The following is an 18,784-nucleotide window of genomic DNA, read 5'->3' on the forward strand; positions in this document are numbered from 1 at the left end:
GAATATCCGCGGTCACACTTCTACACTACAAAAATTCTATAAATTTCCATAAAAACTCACAAAAAAGCAACAAGTTGGAATAAATATGCAACCAAATTGTTTAAAAATCCAATTGGAATACATTTAGCAACTGCTACAAATCGAAAGCAGAGACAAAGTGATGCATAGCGCAGCTGACGGAGAAACAGCTGCTAGAGCAGAACAAACGTTTCACCGGCCGCAAAAATTATAACAAGGCGGAAAGCCGACTCTGCAGTATTTTCACTCCCAGCCCTTTCAAGGGGGGGTTTTGAGTTTCAATTGAGATTTGATGAACAAATGGCAGCGAAGGAATCTTTTCGCGACAGGCAGACACAGGAGCTGGAGGTCATAAAGGTGGGTGGCGTGATGGTGGGGGCGGTCGGGTTGGGAAAGCTGTTGCGCATTTGGCAAATGACGAAATAACTGCGGAGTTTTTCATTTGCAGGCCATCTTTGGAGCAGACGTAGAGGATCTGCGGCCACAGAGCGATCCCAACCAATGGAAGCCCACGGACATTAAGATCCTGTTGACACCGCTGCGGGACTCGTCCAACGGGCACACGCAGGCCTATGTGTGCACCAAACTCCATGTAACATGTCCCTCCAAGTACCCAAAAATGTGCGATTATTGCGAATCTAGAGATGCCCCAAGAGTTGGCTAATTCTGAGTCTTTTGTCTGTTATTTGCAGAACACCAAAAATCGCCTTGGAGGAGTCCAAGGGAATGTCGGATCAGCTGCTAGACGCACTGCGGAGCCAGCTGAAGGCCCAATCGGAGGAGTTGCGGGGCGAAGTAATGATCTACGAGCTGGCCCAGACCGTCCAGGCCTTCCTCCTGCAGCACAACAAGCCGCCCAAGGGCTCGTTCTACGACCAAATGCTGCAGGACAAACAGAAGCGGGAACAGGAGCTGCTGGACAAAAAGATCCAAAAGGAAACCCTTCAGCGGCAGACCCTCATCGATGAGGTGGAGCGCCGCAAGGAAATGTTCAAAACGGAGGCCAAGCGGCGCGGTGAGCCCCGCCGCAGCATGAGCGAGTCGAACAACCGGCATGCCAGCTCATCGGAGAGCTCGGAGAACTCGTCGCCCTACTACCGCGGCCACATGTACCCCAACAAGTGCCTGGACCATCGCAGCACAGAGACACTGTATTTCCACAAGGTGGGACGTCAGATACAACGCGGCTGCTGTTTGGGTAGGTCATGGTTTCGTTGCCGCAGCCAAAGTATTAATTATTTGCTTTTGTTGTAGGCCACTCGCAGCGCGGCTTTATCGCCTACGTGGGCATCGATATGCACTGCGGCCAGCTGCTGTACATCACGGAGTGGAACATCAAGTACTCCCAGATCGAGCAGCCCTGCAGCGGCAACGGCAAGTGCCACTGGGGCAACGAGCCCAAGTGCCTGGGCAATCATCGCGTCGACGATGTAATCGCCTCCATCGAGAAGCAGGTCGCCACCCTGTCCCAGCTGCAGCACAAGAATCTCATCCAATACGAGTGCGTGCTGTGCATCAAGCGGAAGGAGGGACTGCTCGTCTATTTGGTGCAGGATTTCCTGCTGGGCACGAGTGTCTTCAGCATCTCCTCCTCGCTGGGCTGGTGCATGGACGGGGCGCGCATGGTGGCCCGCGGCGTGCTGGACGCCCTCGTCTTCCTCCACAACAAGGGCGTCTGTCACAGCCACCTGTTGGACAGCACCGTCTTCATGGACAACACGGGAACGGTGCGCTGCACGGACTTCTCGTTGGTGCCCAATCTGCTGGAGCTGATTGGTGGCGCCGGACAGAGCAGCAGTCAAGGGGATCTGCCAGCACTGGGCGCCCTGGTGGAGGCACTGATGCCAACGAATAGCTACGAGATGCGCGACTTTGTGGACAAGTGAGTGTCCAGGGAATGCCCTGAGATGCACTCCCCTTTTAATCTGCCTGTACTTACAGATGCAATTCCGATCGCACGCTCTCCGCCTCGGAGCTGCTGGAGCATCCTTTCCTGCGTTTCTATGTGGACAATGGCCAACAGCATCCGCACCAGCAGCTCCTGCCACAGCAAAGGAACCCCATTCCTGCACAGCGCACGGGGCCGCCCATGCCCTACCAAATACCCACACTGGCTCTGAGCCAGTCCCGCCTGCGAACCGAGTTCGAGGTGCTCATGTATCTGGGCAAGGGCGCCTTCGGGGACGTCCTGAAGGTGCGCAACATCCTGGACAACAGGGAGTATGCCATCAAGCGCATACCCCTGCCCGCCCGCAGTCGCCAGCTGTACAAGAAGATGACACGCGAAGTGGAGCTGCTGTCGCGCCTGAACCACGAGAATGTGGTGCGGTACTTCAACAGTTGGATCGAGAGCGTGAACGATGCCGATGCAGCGGAAATGGACAAACTGCTGGGCGGCGAGTGGTCGCAGAGCCAGCAGGAATTGAGCGTGAAGCCAGCCAAATCGCCGCAGCTGGGCATCGCCGTGACAGAGGATGAGGAGGAGGACAGTTCATCGAGCATGTGGAATGCTTACATGTAGGAATCGATCACAGTCCTCTCCAGTCCGTTCCCCTTTAAAGTTTGTGGTTTTTCGTTGGCAGACCCACCGTGGAGGACTCCGATTCGGACGATGGCATCGAGTTTGTGGACTCGGATGGTCAGGTGGCTGTCTACGACAATGACGAGGACAACGACGATGAGGATTCCACCAGAGGCAGAACCAACTCGCCGCGTCCCCTCATGCAAGTGATGTACATCCAAATGGAGTTCTGTGAAAAGTGCACCCTGCGGTGAGTGGCAGCAGAGGACCCCCCAATGAATCCCCTTTTAATTTCCTCCTCTTTTAGCACCGCCATCGATGACAATTTGTTTGAGAACACGGATCGCTTGTGGCGCTTGTTTCGGGAGATCGCCGAGGGCCTTTCGCACATCCACCAGCAGGGTATCATCCATCGGGACCTCAAGCCGGTGAATATTTTCTTGGATTCCCACGATCAGATCAAGATTGGAGACTTTGGGCTCGCGACCACCAGCTTTCTGGCCCTGCAGGCCCACGAGTATCCATCGCAATTGCCGGCGCAGCATATAACCAGCACCGAGGACGGCACGGGCACGGGCAAAGTGGGCACCACTCTGTACGTGGCGCCCGAGCTGACGGGCAATGCCTCCAAGTCGGTGTACAACCAGAAGGTGGACATGTACACGCTGGGCATCATTCTGTTTGAGATGTGCCAGCCGCCGTTCGACACGAGCATGGAGCGGGCCCAGACCATAATGGCCCTCAGGAATGCCTGCATAACGATACCCGAGGGCATGCTTAAGGATTCCAAATACGAGAAGACCGTCAAGGTGAGTGAGTCCACCCTTCCGACGGGGTTCCATCTAAAATCCTGCCTTGCAGATGCTTCGCTGGCTGCTTAGCCACGATCCCGCACAGCGGCCCACTGCTGAGGAGCTGCTCATCTCGGATCTGGTGCCGCCGGCGGAGCTGGAGGCCAACGAGCTGCAGGAAATGCTGCGCCATGCCCTGGCCAATCCCCAGAGCAAGGCCTACAAGAATCTGGTGGCCCGCTGTCTGCAGCAGGAGAGCGATGAGGTCCTGGAGCACACCTACCATTTGGGCAGCAGTCGGGCGATGAAGTCCTGGAACTCGGCCATCGTCATCGACGACATTGTGTCCCTCAATCCGGTCTTTGAGTTTGTCAAGGCCAAGGTCGTGAACCTCTTCCGCAAACACGGCGCCATCGAAGTGGATTCGCCGCTGCTGTCGCCGCTCTCGTCACGGAACTGCAGTGCCAGCGCCAATGCCAATGCCGTGCACTTGATGACCCACTCCGGCTGCGTGGTGGTCCTCCCGTGCGACCTGAGGACGCAGTTTGCCCGCCATGTCACCATGAACGGGGTGAATCTCATCCGTCGCTACTGCGTGGATCGGGTGTACCGCGAGGAGCGGGTCTTCAACTTCCATCCGAAGCAGAACTACGAGTGCTCCTTCGACATCATCACGCCCTCCGCCGGCAGCCATCTGGTGGACGCGGAACTGCTCTCTCTGGCCTTCGAGATCACCAGCGAACTGCCGCGCCTGCGCGAACGTAACCTCGTTATCCGCATGAACCACACCAATCTTCTGCGGGCCATTCTCATTTTCTGCAACGTTCCCAAATCTCAATATTCGGCCCTGTTCGAGGGCACCATGGACTTTATTGAGTCGCGCATCTCCCGCTTTCAGTTCCACTCGAGCATCACCGTCATCATGGAGAAGTCACGCACCTCGGCACAGACCCTGATGGACATGCTGTTGGCCAACTTCCTGCTGACGGGCTCGCGCAGCAGCGTGGAGGAGTCCGCCTTGAAGTCCCTGATGCGCGGCAAGGGCGAGGCGGCATCCCTGGCCCGCGGGGCACTGCGCGAACTGGAGAATGTGGTGGAACTGGCCTACAGCCTGGGCGTAACCGTGAGTTCAGGGCATGCACACGACCTAGGACTTCATTAATCTCCATTCTGTTTCCCAGTGTCCTATTCAGATTTGGGCCGGTCTGCCCATCAGCTTTGAGCGCGCCAGCAGCGGCGGAATCGTTTGGCAAATGACGGCCGACCTGAAACCGAACCGTTCGGGCAATCCCTCCGTGTTGGCGGTGGGAGAGCGCTACGATGCCATGCTCCACGAGTTCCAGCGGCAGGCGCAGAGCTACAATCAGACCCTGCCGCCGCGTGGTGTGCTCAGTGGAGCGGGTCTGTCCTTCTCGCTGGACAAGCTGGTGGCTGCCGTGGGCGTGGAGTATGCCAAGGACTGCCGGGCCATCGATGTGGGCATCTGTGTGTGCGGCACGCGGCCACCGCTCAAGGATGTCACGTACATCATGCGCCTGCTCTGGTCGGTGGGCATCAGGTGCGGCATTGTGGAGACGGCCAGTGGTGCCGGCGATGAGGCTCAGGATCTGGCGCGACTGGGTGCCCTGCACGTCATCCTGGTGGCAGAGAATGGCTCGCTGCGCGTGCGCTCCTTTGAAAGAGAGCGCTTCCAGGAGCGCCACGTAAACAGGGCAGAACTGGTGGACTTTATACAGAAGCTGCTGCGCGCCGAGAGTGCGAATGGGGCGTCGGTGGACTACTCGGCCAGCCAGCTGTCCAACATGAACACTAGCGGTGGCAGCAGCAGCAACCGAGATCGTGGAGGCGATGGCAACGGCCTGAGCACCTCCGCATCGAATGTGTCGATCAAGAACAGCTACAGCCAACTGCCCAATGTCCAGGTCACGTTCCTCACCCACGACAAACCCACGGCGAACTACAAGCGCCGGCTGGAGAACCAGGTGGCCCAACAGATGGGCTCCACCCTCGCCCAGTTCATGAAGAAGGAGTCGTTTGTGGTGCTGGTGGTGGAGCTGCCACCGGCGGTGGTCAATGCCTTTGTGGGTGCCATAAATCCGCGCGAGATACGCAAGAAAGAGACTGAACAGGAATTTAATTTTGTTATCGAAAGGTGCGCCACATTCTGTGCCACAAGACCACACAAAAGAATGCGCTCTAATGCTTGATTTGTTTTTGTTTTAGATTTTCCAAATACAAACGCTATATAGTGGAGATACACGACGAAGTTGTGGACTATCTGAGCGACGCCAAGACACCCATTGTGGCCTTGTACAGCATATCCGATTCCTACTATCGTGTGATTATCTGAAACCCAAAGGAGAGAAAGGAAGGGATTACCAAGTAATTCCTGCTTAAATTAGGTTTAGAAAAAACATGTTCTGATGGGCCAAAATTCTACTTAAATTTGTTTAAGAGGCTGTGCGTTCCCGATGCCATCTAAATTTCGTTTCGTTTCGCACCAAAAGAGAATTCCTATCCCGCAAAGATTTACATTCTAAGATTATCATTTACTTGAACTGATTGTCCAACATTTATACGTTTAAGTAGCAAAGTTTATGCCCGGATTCCCTGATGGGTTGTTCTTTTGTCATCTACATATACGATATATTTGATATACGTACAAGTTTTAAAAACACAAATTTATATAGCCTACAAAATAAAGTTGCGTATGCCTGAGGACTCCAAAGAGCTGAACAATTTTCGGATCACGTGCCATTCTCGCCGGCCGCCTTGTTGAGGGATCGCGGAATGCCCAGGGCCGGGCCTTGGAGCACTTTTCGGGAGAGCCGCATGAAGCCGGAGACGGGATCGCGGCCAAAGTACTTGACCTGTATGTCCTGGCCCACCTCCAGGCCCAGGGCCGAGGGATGCCCTATCTTTCGCTGGTCCAACTGCGAATTGTGCAGCAGGGCCGGCGGCATGCTGGGATACAGGATGACCATGACGCCCGTGTCCCGCAGCTCGGTTACTTTGGCAGTGTATATTCCCCCGAACTCGAGGTCCGGTATCCGCTCCTTGACCATGTATCCCTCGATGAGCTCCTTGGCCTCGTCCATGGCCGCCTGGGAGGGGGCAAACACCGCGAAGTGGCTCTCATCGGCGGCGGTGAGGGTGGCGCCCGTCTCCAGGTAGATGCGTTTCATGTGCAGGCCACTGGGGCCAATCAACTGGGAGCGCTGGTGCGGCTCCACGCTGATGGTTTCGCTCACGGGCCAGCTGTCCTTTGGGTATTTCCTGAAAGAAGGGAAGTCTGTGAGCATTCAGGAGGATCCTTAGGGCATCGTTTGGCACTCACCGTGGCTCTCGAATGGCCTCGGCCATGATGTCCAGTATCTTGGACTTGGCATCGGTGGCTTTTTGCAGAGATTCCATCACCACTTTCAATGGAATGCCAGGCACCTTGAGGTCCGCCTGGATGGCTGTGAATCCCTTGCGTGTGCCCGCCACCTTCATGTCCATGTCCCCCATGTAGTCCTCGATGCCCAAGATGTCGGTGAGAATGCGATAGTCCTGCAGGTGCTTTGTGTCGTCGTTCTCGTACTTGGTGACCAAACCTATGGCCACGCCCGCGGCGGGGGCACTCACCGGCACCCCGGCATCCATCAGGGCCAGGGATCCCCCGCAGACGCTGGCCATGCTGCTGGAACCGTTCGACTCGAGCACCTCGGAGGTGAGGCGCACCGTGAAGGGGTAGTCGTGTGGCAATGTGGGCAGCAGAGATCTCTCCGCCAGGGCGCCGTGTCCCAGCTCCCTCCGACCCAGCGGGCCAATCCTGCCCACCTCCCCCGTGGCGTACGGCGGGAACTCGTAGTGGAGCATGAAATTCTTGGCCTTGAGGCCGCCACTGTCCAGGGCGGCCAGCGAGTCCAGCTTCATGGCACTCTCCGGGGAGTCCAGGCTCACGGTGCAGAAGACCTGCGTCTGTCCGCGCTGGAACAAGGCCGAGCCGTGCAGCGGCTTGTACATGTCCACCTGGCAGGAGATGTTCCGCAGCGTGTCGTAGTCCCTGCCATCGCAGCGGTAATTCCGCTCGAAGATCAGCTCCCGGAAGATCGAGCGGCACGTCTGATTGAACTCCTCGCCGATCACCCCTGGCTCGGTGTCCGGATAGGAGGACCACACCTTGTCGATCACATTCGAGCGCACCTCGTTGACAGCGTTGTCGCGCGAGATCTTGTCGTGATTCGCATCTTGGAAGATCTCTCGCAGCCGCATCTCGCACATGCTGCGCACCGCCTCCTGCAGCTCGGGATCCACTCGGTTCGGGGACTCCACTTCGCGTTTCTTCCTGCCGTAGGCCTTCTGCAGGCGCTCGATCTCCTGGATGATGAACTGTGCCTCCCGCGTGCCCTGCTTTATGGCCTTCAGGAGGTCCTGCATCAGCACAACATTGCCCTTGCCTTCGAGCATCACGACGAGGTTCTGTTTGGTGGCCGACACCACGAGGTCCAGCTGCGAGGACTGCAGCTCCCGGCGGGTGGGATTGATCAGCACCTCGCCGTCGGAAAGGCCAACCCTGAAACAGAAGCTCAATAATGGTTCTACTCCGGATGGCTAATCCACTCACCGCACAGCTCCAATCGGTCCATTCCAGGGAATATCACTCAGGGACAGAGCCATGGAGGCGGCATTGATGGCTAGAATGTCGGGCGAGTGCACCGCGTCCATGGCCAGCATGTTGCACACCAGCTGCGTCTCCGTGCGGTAGTCTTTGTTGAACAGCGGCCGCAGCGAGCGATCGATCAGGCGGGCCGACAGGATCTCCTTCTCGGAGGGACCCAGCTCGCGGCGCATAAAGTTCATTGGAATGCGCCCCGAGGCGGCATTCTTCAGGCGATAGTCCACCACCAGTGGCATAAAGTTCTGGCCGGGAGTGGGCTTCGGCTTGGCCACCGCTGTCACCATCACGGCGGTGTCTCCCATCTGGCAGACGGCAGTGCCATTGGCAAAGCGCGCCAGCTTCCCCGAGCTGATGCTCATGTTACGTCTGTTGAAGGAGAAAGATGTTATCTTGAACGTGGGGACACTGCCTGGGAGGATGGACACTCACCCATTGCTGAACTTCACCTCCACGGAGGGCACTTCTCCGCTGGCGCTGCTCTGGAGGCATCGATGGGCACTTAGGCGGGCGACGGCAATGCTTTTCAGGCGGTAATTTAACAATTTCAGTGTTTTCCTCGTGAAAATCATGGTTCGGCAGCGGGAACCAGGCGACAGCGTTACCTAAAATCTGCCGGCAGTGGCAGCTGCAACGACTTTTTGATGACCTTTTTTGGAGTGGTTATAAAATACATGGAATCCAGTGTGATATTAAAAAATAACTTAGTTTGGTTTGTTATGACTTTCTCCATATATGGCTGTTTTTCAGATATTTTATTGAATTTTCTCTGCAAACCGAAATGCTCACCTAATCATAAGGTAGAGTGTGCAACATGTGTGTGGGTGAACAGCTGGTTGTTCTGCCCCACCTAATATACGTTTGCCTTGCGTTCACATACACATATTTAAAACAAGAGGTGTTGCATTCCTAAAATATTAATTAATTTATTTATTTACTCAGTCAGTTAAAAGTTAAGAACTAGAGCTACATGAAAAGGAGACAGCCGATACTTATATGAATTTTGGGTGATATATAATATATTCACCTTTCCCTACCTGATCCATTGCTTTACCATGCGCACAAAATGTTTTGAATCTTTCAACCAGTGCTGAAAATATTTGTGTAAAAAAAGCTAGATTTCAGAAAAAAAAGCTGAATTTTAAAAAAGCTATATCAATTTTTCTATATATTTAAGCGGTATCTATGGCCGAACTGCTTTCTTCAAAACGGTCATTAGCTCTTTTGGCTCTCTTCAAATCGGTTAAGGCTCTCTTTTTTGCTCTTTTTGAATCGGTAGCAACAATGAGTCTCATTCCAGACTGCTTTTTACTGCTGACAATTTTATGTTGTATGAGCCAGACTCATGTGCCGAGAAATCGAGCAGCAACATGGGCAACATTCTGCATACCCTGGGGAAATGGATATTATAGAAATGAGAATATGTTTGTCATCATATATGCAGAAACTAGTCAGTGTAGGTCTTCTTACAGCGACCAGGTACAGGTATCGGGATCGGGATACACATGAGTCAAAAAAATTTCCATCCAAGAAGTCATGGTACACATAATTTTAACCTTATTAAAGGAAATAGGGTATACAAATAAGCCATACTCATAGCACATACCTGTTGACCAGCAACATTCCATACACATTTACGTTTCTTGCGGTTTTTTTTCGTTGACCTTTTTCGATAAAACTCTTTTTTCGACAAAATACAATAAAAGCGAGCATATAAAATAAGCCAGTCAGTAGAAAATTGATTCATTAAGCGGATAAAATTATGTGGGCAGAGCTGAGGGTCCTGCCTAGCTAGTTATATTCGACGGAACACCAAAATCGAAGCATATGGACTGACACTGATTAACCCATTGTCGACCGGGCGGGTATTTAAATATTGGCACGAAAATTAAGAAATTTTGAGAATTTTAGCGTAGTTACGGTGAAAGATTTGGTGGTAATTTTGTTTATAGGCAAAGAGGAAAGAAGAATATGCAAGAAGAATTCACATAAAGTATTATTTCCGGCAGTCCAACTCAACTCTTTCACCTGTTTAAATAGAGGGGGGTTCAGTGGGCTAAGCTCGTTTCGATAAATCCGATAGCTTGTGGCAAAACAACTTCGCGGGGTCCCGTATACTTCTCCATCGCGGATGATTTACTAGAAATCGAGTGAGACGCGTGTATTGCAATCGTATGCAAAAATAAGTTCAATTGCGCCCGAACCACCCCCCGCTCGTCAACGACTCGTGTGCCGTGTGTTCCAGTCCCCCCGCAATCAAGCCGATTTCGTCAACTGCTTTTTCGGCCCCGTAAAAATTTCTTCTCGCTGCCCGCCGTGTGTATCGGTGTGTTTGTGTGTGAGCCGCGCGCCCGTAAGTTCCGTGTGTGTGTGAGTGCTGTGCTGTGCCAGTGTTTGTGTGTGTGTCGGCCAAAGAGAGCCGCAAAACAACAAAAAGAAAAAAGAAAACCAAATTCGACAAATGCGGTCAAATTGAAAAGAAAAACACAAAAAATTTAGTATATCCAACAACAAAAGCAGCCCGCTCAAAACCAGGCAAAAGCAAAAGCAGAAGCCAGTAGCCAGAATCCAAAGGCAAAAATCAAAAAGGCAAAGTCAAAGCCAAAAGCGAGAAAGCGTGCCGCTGCCTAGCTGACGCTGCAGCCGCCACCGCGTTCCTGAAAAGCCGGAAAATTGCCTTCTAGGCGTTGTCGCGCGACGACGACGGCGAACCACGAGAGAGACTCTTCTTCTGCCACAAAAATTGTTTATGCTGGCTGTGTGCTCGCACTAAGAAAGCAATAGAGAGGGAAAGGTGCAAACGGTACCGCTGCTCTTATCAAACGTACACACACGCACACTCCCTTATCAGCTGATTGTTGCGAAAATTTCCAATTAACGAACAGCGCATAAAACGGTTCAAGAAACGTCGTATAAGGTAAGCAACCACTCCACTCCACGCCCCTGCCCTAGACCCAGACCCAGACCCAGACAGCGTTCTGCATTCTTCTACCGCGTGCAGAGGATCTCTCTCTCCCTCTCTCTCTCTCTCTCTCTGTTCAGCTGTTCCGTTATAATTGTCACACCTCATTAGCTCGCCTGCTCGCTCTCACTCAGCTGCATTACTTAATGCTTAAGTGTTTTACCGTAATTTACACACGTTTGTTGCTGCTGCCGTTGCTGTTGCTGTTACTCTTGTTGCATGTTAATTCCATTAAGTGCCCCCATCCCAATCGATTCGCAATGCCTTTGATGTGGTGTCTAGCAAGACCCCCTTTCGCTCACTCCCCCACTGCTGCAATTACACTGTTGCCGTCTCCCACACTCCCACACTACGCTCTCTTTTTGCACTACTCTTTTCTGCCGATCGAAAGTGAAAGCCCATCAGGCAATGCGTTGGCGTTTCAGCCGCTTATCAGCTACGTTTGCGGTTCTTACACTCACACACATACACATTGGAGTATACAATACCAACACACACTCACACATACGTGCATATGCTTACGTATATTTATAACTCATTATGCTAGACGGTCTTCCGGTTGTCGTCGCGTTCTGTTGTTGTCATCAATGCGCATACTACGATTGACCTTTGACGAGGGGAGGATTGTAATTTCTTGGCATATTAAAACGAAACATAGAGAACTTTAGAGGTTATATTCGTATTGTATTTTCGAAAGGAAATTTTTGTGGTGTCCAAAATTTGGAATCTATTGGGTTGATATTTGGTGAAGTTTTCTATAGACCCTTTAACTGCCTTTCTGCCAAAAATCAGCTCGAATGAATACGGAATACGTTGAAATTATTAATAATGAAAATACCATTCATAGCATTCTTTTTTCCTCTTTGTTTTCAATACCTTAAAACTCTAGTAAAAGAATTCCCACAGTTAAGGAATTTTGAAACAAATAAAAGACCCCGTATTTCCCCCACTTTCCCATTAGTTTTCCCAATTATAAATAAACATAAAATCCATCGAAAGAACTAATTTTAATTGAACAATAAATCAAAATCAGAAGCACTTTCCATTCCGCCCTTTCTGACAAATGGTTTTTATTTGTTTCGTTTAAAAATAGTTTTCGACCGACCCTCGTGTCGTGTAGTTCATTGTGTTTCGATATTTATTTGCCTAGCGCTGTAGTTGTTGTTCTTCTCGTTATTCCTTATCTCCTTTGCATTCTTCTTTGGATGGTGGATGGTGGATGTCGTCTGTGGACGTCATTGGAAGGAGGAGCGCCGCTGTGCGAGTGAGAGCGAGAGGGAGAGAGAGAGACCCCGAGGTCTTTAAAGGGCCTGGGCCTTTGGCTGATAAACGTTTCCGCTTTTTGGCTTTGCCATCAGCATCATCGTCGTCGTCGTCGTCGTCTGAGGGGCACATCCACTGCAGGACGGATAAAACGTCCATGACGTGGTGTCTACAAGTGTCTACATGACGTGCCCCATGCGGCGCCCTTTTCAACTGTCAAAACTATTGCCACTCAAACGGGCTTGCGTCACAAGGGAATGGAAGAGCGGGGGGGAGAGAGAGAGAAGGATACAAGTGTTGGGGCCATGGGGTGACGTAGGCCATTGGCGAACCCCTCCGCTTCCCCTTCCTTCTCCAAGAGACAATAATAAACTATCAAAGAGGGAGGGGCAGGGGGGAGGGCCCAACCCCAAAAGCAAATAACAAAACGCAATCGAATATTATTATCAATTGGGGCCAAGACCCCGAGAACCCAAAAACGAAAGTAGAAAGGGGCGGGGGGCCACATGCTGCTCTCTTGGCAGGATATCGAACGAGAGAGAGAGAGAGAGTGGGGTACCAATCCTTAATTCCAATCGCAGTCCAAAGCCACGCCCTACCCCACCCTCCATCGCTCCATCGCTCCAACCATCCGCGTGCCGTGTCATCATCATCCTTGTCGTCGTCGTCGTCGTCGTCGTCGTCGCCTTTCGGTCTCTAATTTGGCGCGACTTTGACACTTGTTAGCCAATATGTTCAGCTGGCCCGTGTTAATGGCCCAAACGGGAATTGATATTAATTGCCACACCAGCAGCAACAGCGGCAGTGGGCGTGGCACACAGCCCCTTTAATGTGCCCCTGAAAATCAGCTTAAATCAATTTTTATTTCTTTCTCTTTCCTGGGTCTTGGATTACCAAAAAAAGGAGTTCAAAACCTTCTGTTGTACCTCCTGTCAAAGCCATTGTCCGGGTCATCCTTTTGTGTTTTCTGTTTCAAAATCTAATTAATCCCCGCCCCACCCTTGGGAAATGTGATTTTCCTTTTGTAGGGTTTTTGAGAGCCTTTTAGGAGCGTTTTCCCTCCTTTGTGTTCCCAAAAAGTAGTTTAAATTCAAAACTGACTTGGAAAAACGCCTGTTTGTGGGAAAATTTTGAAGAGAAATGCGAGAAGAGGCAGGAACATTCCTAGAAGACGATTTCGTGGAGGTGAAGAGGTCATCAAAAGGCCAAGAAGTGTTGTTTCAAATAAATTTCGACTGAATTTTCCATAAATAGCACAGAATCAAGGCTTTAATACTCCCCTTACAAAAGTGCCGCTCATTAGCCCTCCAAAAAAATTCCCCCTAAGCGAGCGGACACTCAGAAAACCAGCTGTTAATTGCCAGTCACGTGTGAACGTCGGATGTTGCATCACTTGACGAAGGTCCACCTAATTGGAGATACATTCCACAGACACGTCCGAACAGACGGGCATGACCTGGAATCCGTTTAATAGTAGTGTGGCAAAAACTTTTCCACCTCATTAGGGAATCCCAAATGGGGAATACGGGATGATGGAGCAGTTTCCCCCCAGGTAGAGCACCAGAATTGATTCCCAATCCTCTTAGAGAGGGGTGGCGTTCGTTTTGATAAGAAATGTCTCTGGCTAATCAACAGGACAGCCGACCTGACAGTCGGACAGGGGAGGGTGTGGGGTCAGACAGAAGCCAACCTGCTGTAAATGACCTTGATAAAGTTTTTGGCTAAAGCGGGGGGCGTCTTGCCCCTTCAAGGTGGGCGGGCTGTGATTTCTTTTGATAGACCCAAGGCCCGGGGCCCTGGAATCCCCCCAAAGACCAACCCAAATCCCTGCTGAGCCCAGTCCTAGTCCCTCGTTGAAAAATCGTAAAAAATAAAAGTTGTTTTGACATTTTTCTAGGATTCCCTACCTCCCCCCTGTCCCCCCTGACCAACCGTTTCGGTGGCTTATGCCGCTCGAACGCTTTTTACTGTTGTCTCTCGCTTTGTTTTTCAGTTTTGATTAAAGGCCGAGGCAGCCCCTCCCCCCCAGAAGGCGGTGCGGTGCACCTTTTGCTTTTGACGGAAGTGCTTGCCCTTTTTTCTCGTTTTTTTTGCCCTGTTTTTTGGGAATGATTTTTCAATGGTGCCTTTGAGGGCGGTCCAGAAATTGGATTTTCCCCATTGTCCACACCCATCATGATCCATCAGCAGAAGAATTATGCAAAGTGTCATTGAAACTTTTAGCAACGAAAACACGGCCAAAACGGAGCCAGAGAAAAAGGTGAATCCCGTTTGTCCGTTGGGTGGGACGGGGGGTGGGGTGAGGACCCATCAGTTGTGCATTGAACCCCGCGCTGGAACCTGGCAGCAGAAAGTGGCAGCAGAAAGCAGCAGCACATTGCAATGTGGCCAACACCTTGACACTCGGATTCGACCAAGTTTGGCGACTTGGCAACAGCAACAAATGAGAAAAGGAGAGAAGCAGGAGAAGTGGAGGAAAAGATAGAGGGAGAACAGAGAGGAAGAGCGAGAATAAAGAGGGTAAAAAGGAGAACGAAAAGGAAGAGGTGGAGAGAAAGTGGTCGAGGCAATGAATACTCTTTTTTTTAAGCGAAATTAAAAGAAAAGAAAATTAAAATTAAGTGAAATTAAATTAAAATAAATTAATTACATTTTTAAATTAATTTTAATTTTTAATGTCGAAGGAATGCATACCCTTTTTTAAGGTAAATGAAAAGAAAACAATTAAAACTCATTTTAATTTGTAATTAAAAAAAATTAAAATTAAATAAAATTAAAAAAAATTAATTAAATTTAAAAAAAAATGTTTAAATTAATTTCATTTTAACTCTAATTGATTAAAAAAGAATGATCACATTTTTATAAGAATCTAAAGAACTGTAAAATATTTGGATATTATTTTGTTTTAAGTGAATTTTTGGCTATCCTGCAGTCCCTGGCTCTTTCCCGCACCGCTCCGCCTTCTCCCGTCTCTTCATCTCCGTTGTGAGTGCGACAGAGCACACACTACATGCCAGGCACCGTTGCTTTAGAGCCATCACGTGAGATTCCGCTCTTCCATGCTTTGCCCTTGGGTAGAAAGGGACAGCGATACTAATACGAAGTCTCGTTCTCACGGGATCGCGGGCTTTTCTGCATCATACGGGATCTCTCTGTCACGATTACTCCCCCCCTCCGACGCCTCCAGAAGCTCATTCCTTCCTCTCTCAAGCTCCCCCTTCTCGCTCTCTCTTGAAGCTCAAATCATTCCTGCCAGTGCACCCCGCCCTCTCTCCGTTCTTCTCTTGAACCCTCTACTGCTTTAGTTTTTTGTTTAAAACGTTTTTCCGCACTAAATTCATTTAGCAATTAATAAACTACTTGCCCCATGATGCTGTCCATCGATTCATTCTCTGCTCCTCCCATTTCCATTTCCACTTCCACTTCTCGTGCCCCTGCAGCATCATTACAAATTGATTATGACTCGACTCGGGGGCACGAAAAGGGTACGCCGAACGCGAGGCAACATTTTTATGCAAAAAACTTGTCGGTCGGAGAACAGGCTCGGAGGACCAGCCAGACCCGGCCGGCCCATCCACACAGACGTGTAGAATTCATTAACAATAATGCGGCCGCGCCAAGGCAAAGGGATAAAAAGCAAGGTGGAGGGGGGTAGGGGAGGGGAGGCGAGGGGAGTCACCTTGGTTACCAAGAATTTTGCTGTTTAAGCCTTAATCCCTGGGTGGTCTCTTTCCAAGCTGCTACAGAGAGAGAGAGAGAGAGACAGAGAGAATTGTAATCAAATCAAAGCAAATTTCAATCTTTTTTTAATGCTTCTTTTTGCAGATATATTGTATCCAACCAATCGACAGATACATTCGGAGTGAAAACCCCAGAAAAAGGTAAGAATTCAAGAATCTATTTGTTCTTCCCCGGGGTCTGCCCCGATAAGACACGACCATATACGACCTCCTACATACGTATTCATTCACATTTATTCGATAATCGTGTTTTTGATAGCTCGTTGTACTGTCAGACTCTTTGATTGATGAGAGAGGGAGAGATGGAGAGGGGGGGGGGTCGCTCATTCATGTGTGGAATTGTCAATTGCAATTTTTTGGTGGGGGTGAAGGGGTCGAGGGGGCGGGTTCAGGGGCTATCTACTTCTGGCGAAAACTCTTATCTCGGTTCGGGCTTCCATTAATTGGCTTTTGCTGCTGGTTGCCGCCGCGCTTGCACTTCATAACAACAAACAAAAAAACAAAAAAAATAAAAAACCTTCTCTCCATAAATATTTTTGCCTTGTTTTTTTTTGCTGTTGTGCTGCCAAACAGAATTCCATTTGTCATTTATTTCTATACATGAATCATGGCAGGAGGGAGGGGAAAAGTTTTCAGAGCTGGAATATGTTTTCCGATTCTGTGGTGCATTCATCGGTGGCATGCATTCAGTCCTCCTTCACAGAGGGACAGCGGGTGTGTCTGGTGTTGGGATTCGAGGGATTACTATTAGAGAACACCTGAAATGCATCGACTTTGTGTTTCTTGGACCCACAACTGCACAATCGATGAACTTTTCATCAGAAATCAAAAGGAAATCCATAAAATCGATTCATCTTCATTCAGAGATCGTTAGTAAATTTGTCATAATCGTAAATCATTCAATAACTGTTACTCTATATAATTATAACCACAACCCAACGATGTATTATTAATGGTTAATCGATAAATTATCGATGTAAAATTAATGGCTGTGAATATCATTCCTTTTTCTACAGATAAGCTCCAGCAAGCGATGGAAAGTCGATCTAAGTGATATCTTTGTATCGTAAATGATCGATAACAATCGATAATGGTTGATTCAAATGAATACAATGAAATTTAGAGCACTAATCGATAATTGAAACTCCATTTAATCATTTTTTCGATGGAAAATTATCTATTATTTTGTTTTCTGTCGATAAACGATAGAAAGGCGATATAAATGATATTTTCAGTATCTAATTTTTTTTTTTGTAAAAGAACCAAATTAATAAAATAATCGGTAATAATAAATGATCGATTTAAATGATTTTTCTGCGCATTAAATTATCGATAAAGTTAAAACTAATCTGAGAGCACTAATCGATAATTGAAACACATTTTTAAAATGCATCATTAAAAATGTACAGTCAATAAATCGAAATTGAGATAAACGATAAATGAAATTCCAGTAAGCGATAGAAAATAGATTTAAATTATCATAAATTATCGATATAAATCAATAATGGTTGATCAAAATCATTAAAACGATTCTGAGAGCACTAATCGATAATAGAAGCTCCATTTCATAGCTTATTCGATGACAAAACTATTCGATATATGTAAATATTGTTCCCATTCGCGCACAGAACCCATACGATGGCCCGCTAAAATTCCATTCAGCCTCAAATTCCACCTTGACACAATTTCACCGTGCTTTCGAAGAGTGGAATATATCTAAATAAATTTGGAGTATGTAAACGATATAAACCCAAACACGTCCCCCGTATAAGCATTCTTTATTTGTTTCAACAACAAAAAAACAGTTTGTGTGGGATTTGGAGGATTTCGAGGACGATAATGGCAGTCCTTGAAAGCATTTCATTCCAGTCTCTGCAGTGGGGCGGCGCCTCATTTGTGCTGCAGTTTCAACTTTTGTTGATATTTATTGTTATAAATTTTTAAACATTTGTTTTTTCTGCGTCCTGCAGCCTCTCTCTGTGTGTGGGTCCTTCTCTCTCTGTGGGTCCCTCTCTCTCTGTGGGTCCCTCTCTCTATAAAGTTTTCGCTCTTTTGTTAAAACGTTGACATTATGTTTATCCTTCCCCCTTGAACACACACACACACACACACACACACAGAGACACACACACATGTACACAGAGACAGACACAACATTTGTTTTATTTTACAGCAGAAATACCAGCAGCAACAATCAACGAAACGGACTTTTGTTGACTCTTCACACACACACACACACACACACACACACACACACACACACACAGCACACAGAGCACACACACATAGCACACACACACACTGAACTTTTTCCTTTAGGTAATTTGCCAGGCGACGCCTATAAAAAAAAGAAGAGAAGGGGGCGCCTCTCCCTGTCCCTGGGCGTGGCAGTTGGCAACACTCTTTGAAAGGCGGGCGGGGCGAAAGGCGATTAGCAACAACAACAACAACAACAACAACAACAACAACAACAACAACAGTAAACTTGTTAGCAACATATTTTCTTTCAGAGAGGAAAAACTTTCGGTTGCACTTTCAATTTTTTGTGCGGGGGATTTTCTATATATTTTTCGGGTTATTTTTTGCAGCAGTTGCATTTGACAAGTTTATGGGGGGGGGGGGGCACCACTCGAAGTGGCAAAAAGAAAGTTTCTTTCCCCCCCACAGACATGCTCCCCCCCTCGTCCTGCAGGGACTGTCGAATTGTCGAATGTCATCAGCCTCGAACGTAACGAATTTTCGAAGCTTGCAATTTTTATGAGCTCATAAATTTTGACACATTTGCCACAGGACTTTCTCTCTGGCTGTCTCCCTTTTTTTTGTCTCTGT

At 49.0% G+C, this 18,784-nt stretch overlaps 3 protein-coding genes across 3 annotated transcripts in view; 2 read left to right on the forward strand and 1 right to left on the reverse strand.

Moving 5' to 3' along the window:
• The first annotated feature begins 256 nt into the window (after window positions 1-256).
• Window positions 257-5,893, forward strand: LOC6598685 (eIF-2-alpha kinase GCN2). The gene is made up of 10 exons (XM_002023715.2): window positions 257-375; window positions 467-639; window positions 711-1,216; window positions 1,273-1,900; window positions 1,960-2,535; window positions 2,601-2,789; window positions 2,847-3,348; window positions 3,401-4,453; window positions 4,512-5,482; window positions 5,554-5,893. The coding sequence occupies exons 1-10, from the start codon at window positions 319-321 to the stop codon at window positions 5,678-5,680; spliced, it is 4,782 nt and encodes a 1,593-aa protein (XP_002023751.1). The 5' UTR covers window positions 257-318; the 3' UTR covers window positions 5,681-5,893.
• A 61-nt stretch (window positions 5,894-5,954) lies between these two features.
• LOC6598686 (polyribonucleotide nucleotidyltransferase 1, mitochondrial) lies at window positions 5,955-8,620 on the reverse strand. Its single transcript, XM_002023716.2, has 4 exons — window positions 8,423-8,620; window positions 7,940-8,359; window positions 6,668-7,888; window positions 5,955-6,606 (listed from the first exon to the last, which is right to left on the reverse strand). The coding sequence occupies exons 1-4, from the start codon at window positions 8,560-8,562 to the stop codon at window positions 6,078-6,080; spliced, it is 2,310 nt and encodes a 769-aa protein (XP_002023752.1). The 5' UTR covers window positions 8,563-8,620; the 3' UTR covers window positions 5,955-6,077.
• A 1,800-nt stretch (window positions 8,621-10,420) lies between these two features.
• The window catches only part of LOC6598666 (G protein-coupled receptor kinase 2), a 73,769-nt gene continuing 65,405 nt past the window's right edge, over window positions 10,421-18,784 (forward strand). Inside the window, exons 1-2 of the mRNA XM_002023718.2 lie at window positions 10,421-10,907; window positions 16,041-16,096. The gene's annotated coding sequence lies outside the window, so the exon portion shown is untranslated. The remainder of the gene's footprint in view (window positions 10,908-16,040; window positions 16,097-18,784) is intronic.

Source organism: Drosophila persimilis, unplaced genomic scaffold (genome assembly GCF_003286085.1).
Source record: "Drosophila persimilis strain 14011-0111.01,24,50 unplaced genomic scaffold, DperRS2 tig00000000-arrow-pilon, whole genome shotgun sequence".
Lineage (NCBI taxonomy): Eukaryota > Metazoa > Arthropoda > Insecta > Diptera > Drosophilidae > Drosophila > Drosophila persimilis.

What these genes read in the sequence shown, in the direction of transcription:
- LOC6598685 (XM_002023715.2), top strand. Translation starts at nt 319, where the DNA reads ATGGCAGCGAAGGAATCTTTTCGCGACAGGCAGACACAGGAGCTGGAG. An exon ending in AGCATGTGGAATGCTTACAT is followed by an intron (nt 2,536 to 2,600) that starts GTAGGAATCGAT and finishes TTTCGTTGGCAG; the next exon opens with ACCCACCGTGGAGGACTCCG. An exon ending in AATACGAGAAGACCGTCAAG is followed by an intron (nt 3,349 to 3,400) that starts GTGAGTGAGTCC and finishes CCTGCCTTGCAG; the next exon opens with ATGCTTCGCTGGCTGCTTAG.
- LOC6598686 (XM_002023716.2), bottom strand. Translation starts at nt 8,562, where the DNA reads ATGATTTTCACGAGGAAAACACTGAAATTGTTAAATTACCGCCTGAAA. An exon ending in GAGGTGAAGTTCAGCAATGG is followed by an intron (nt 8,360 to 8,422) that starts GTGAGTGTCCAT and finishes CTCCTTCAACAG; the next exon opens with ACGTAACATGAGCATCAGCT. An exon ending in GAGGCCATTCGAGAGCCACG is followed by an intron (nt 6,607 to 6,667) that starts GTGAGTGCCAAA and finishes CCCTTCTTTCAG; the next exon opens with GAAATACCCAAAGGACAGCT.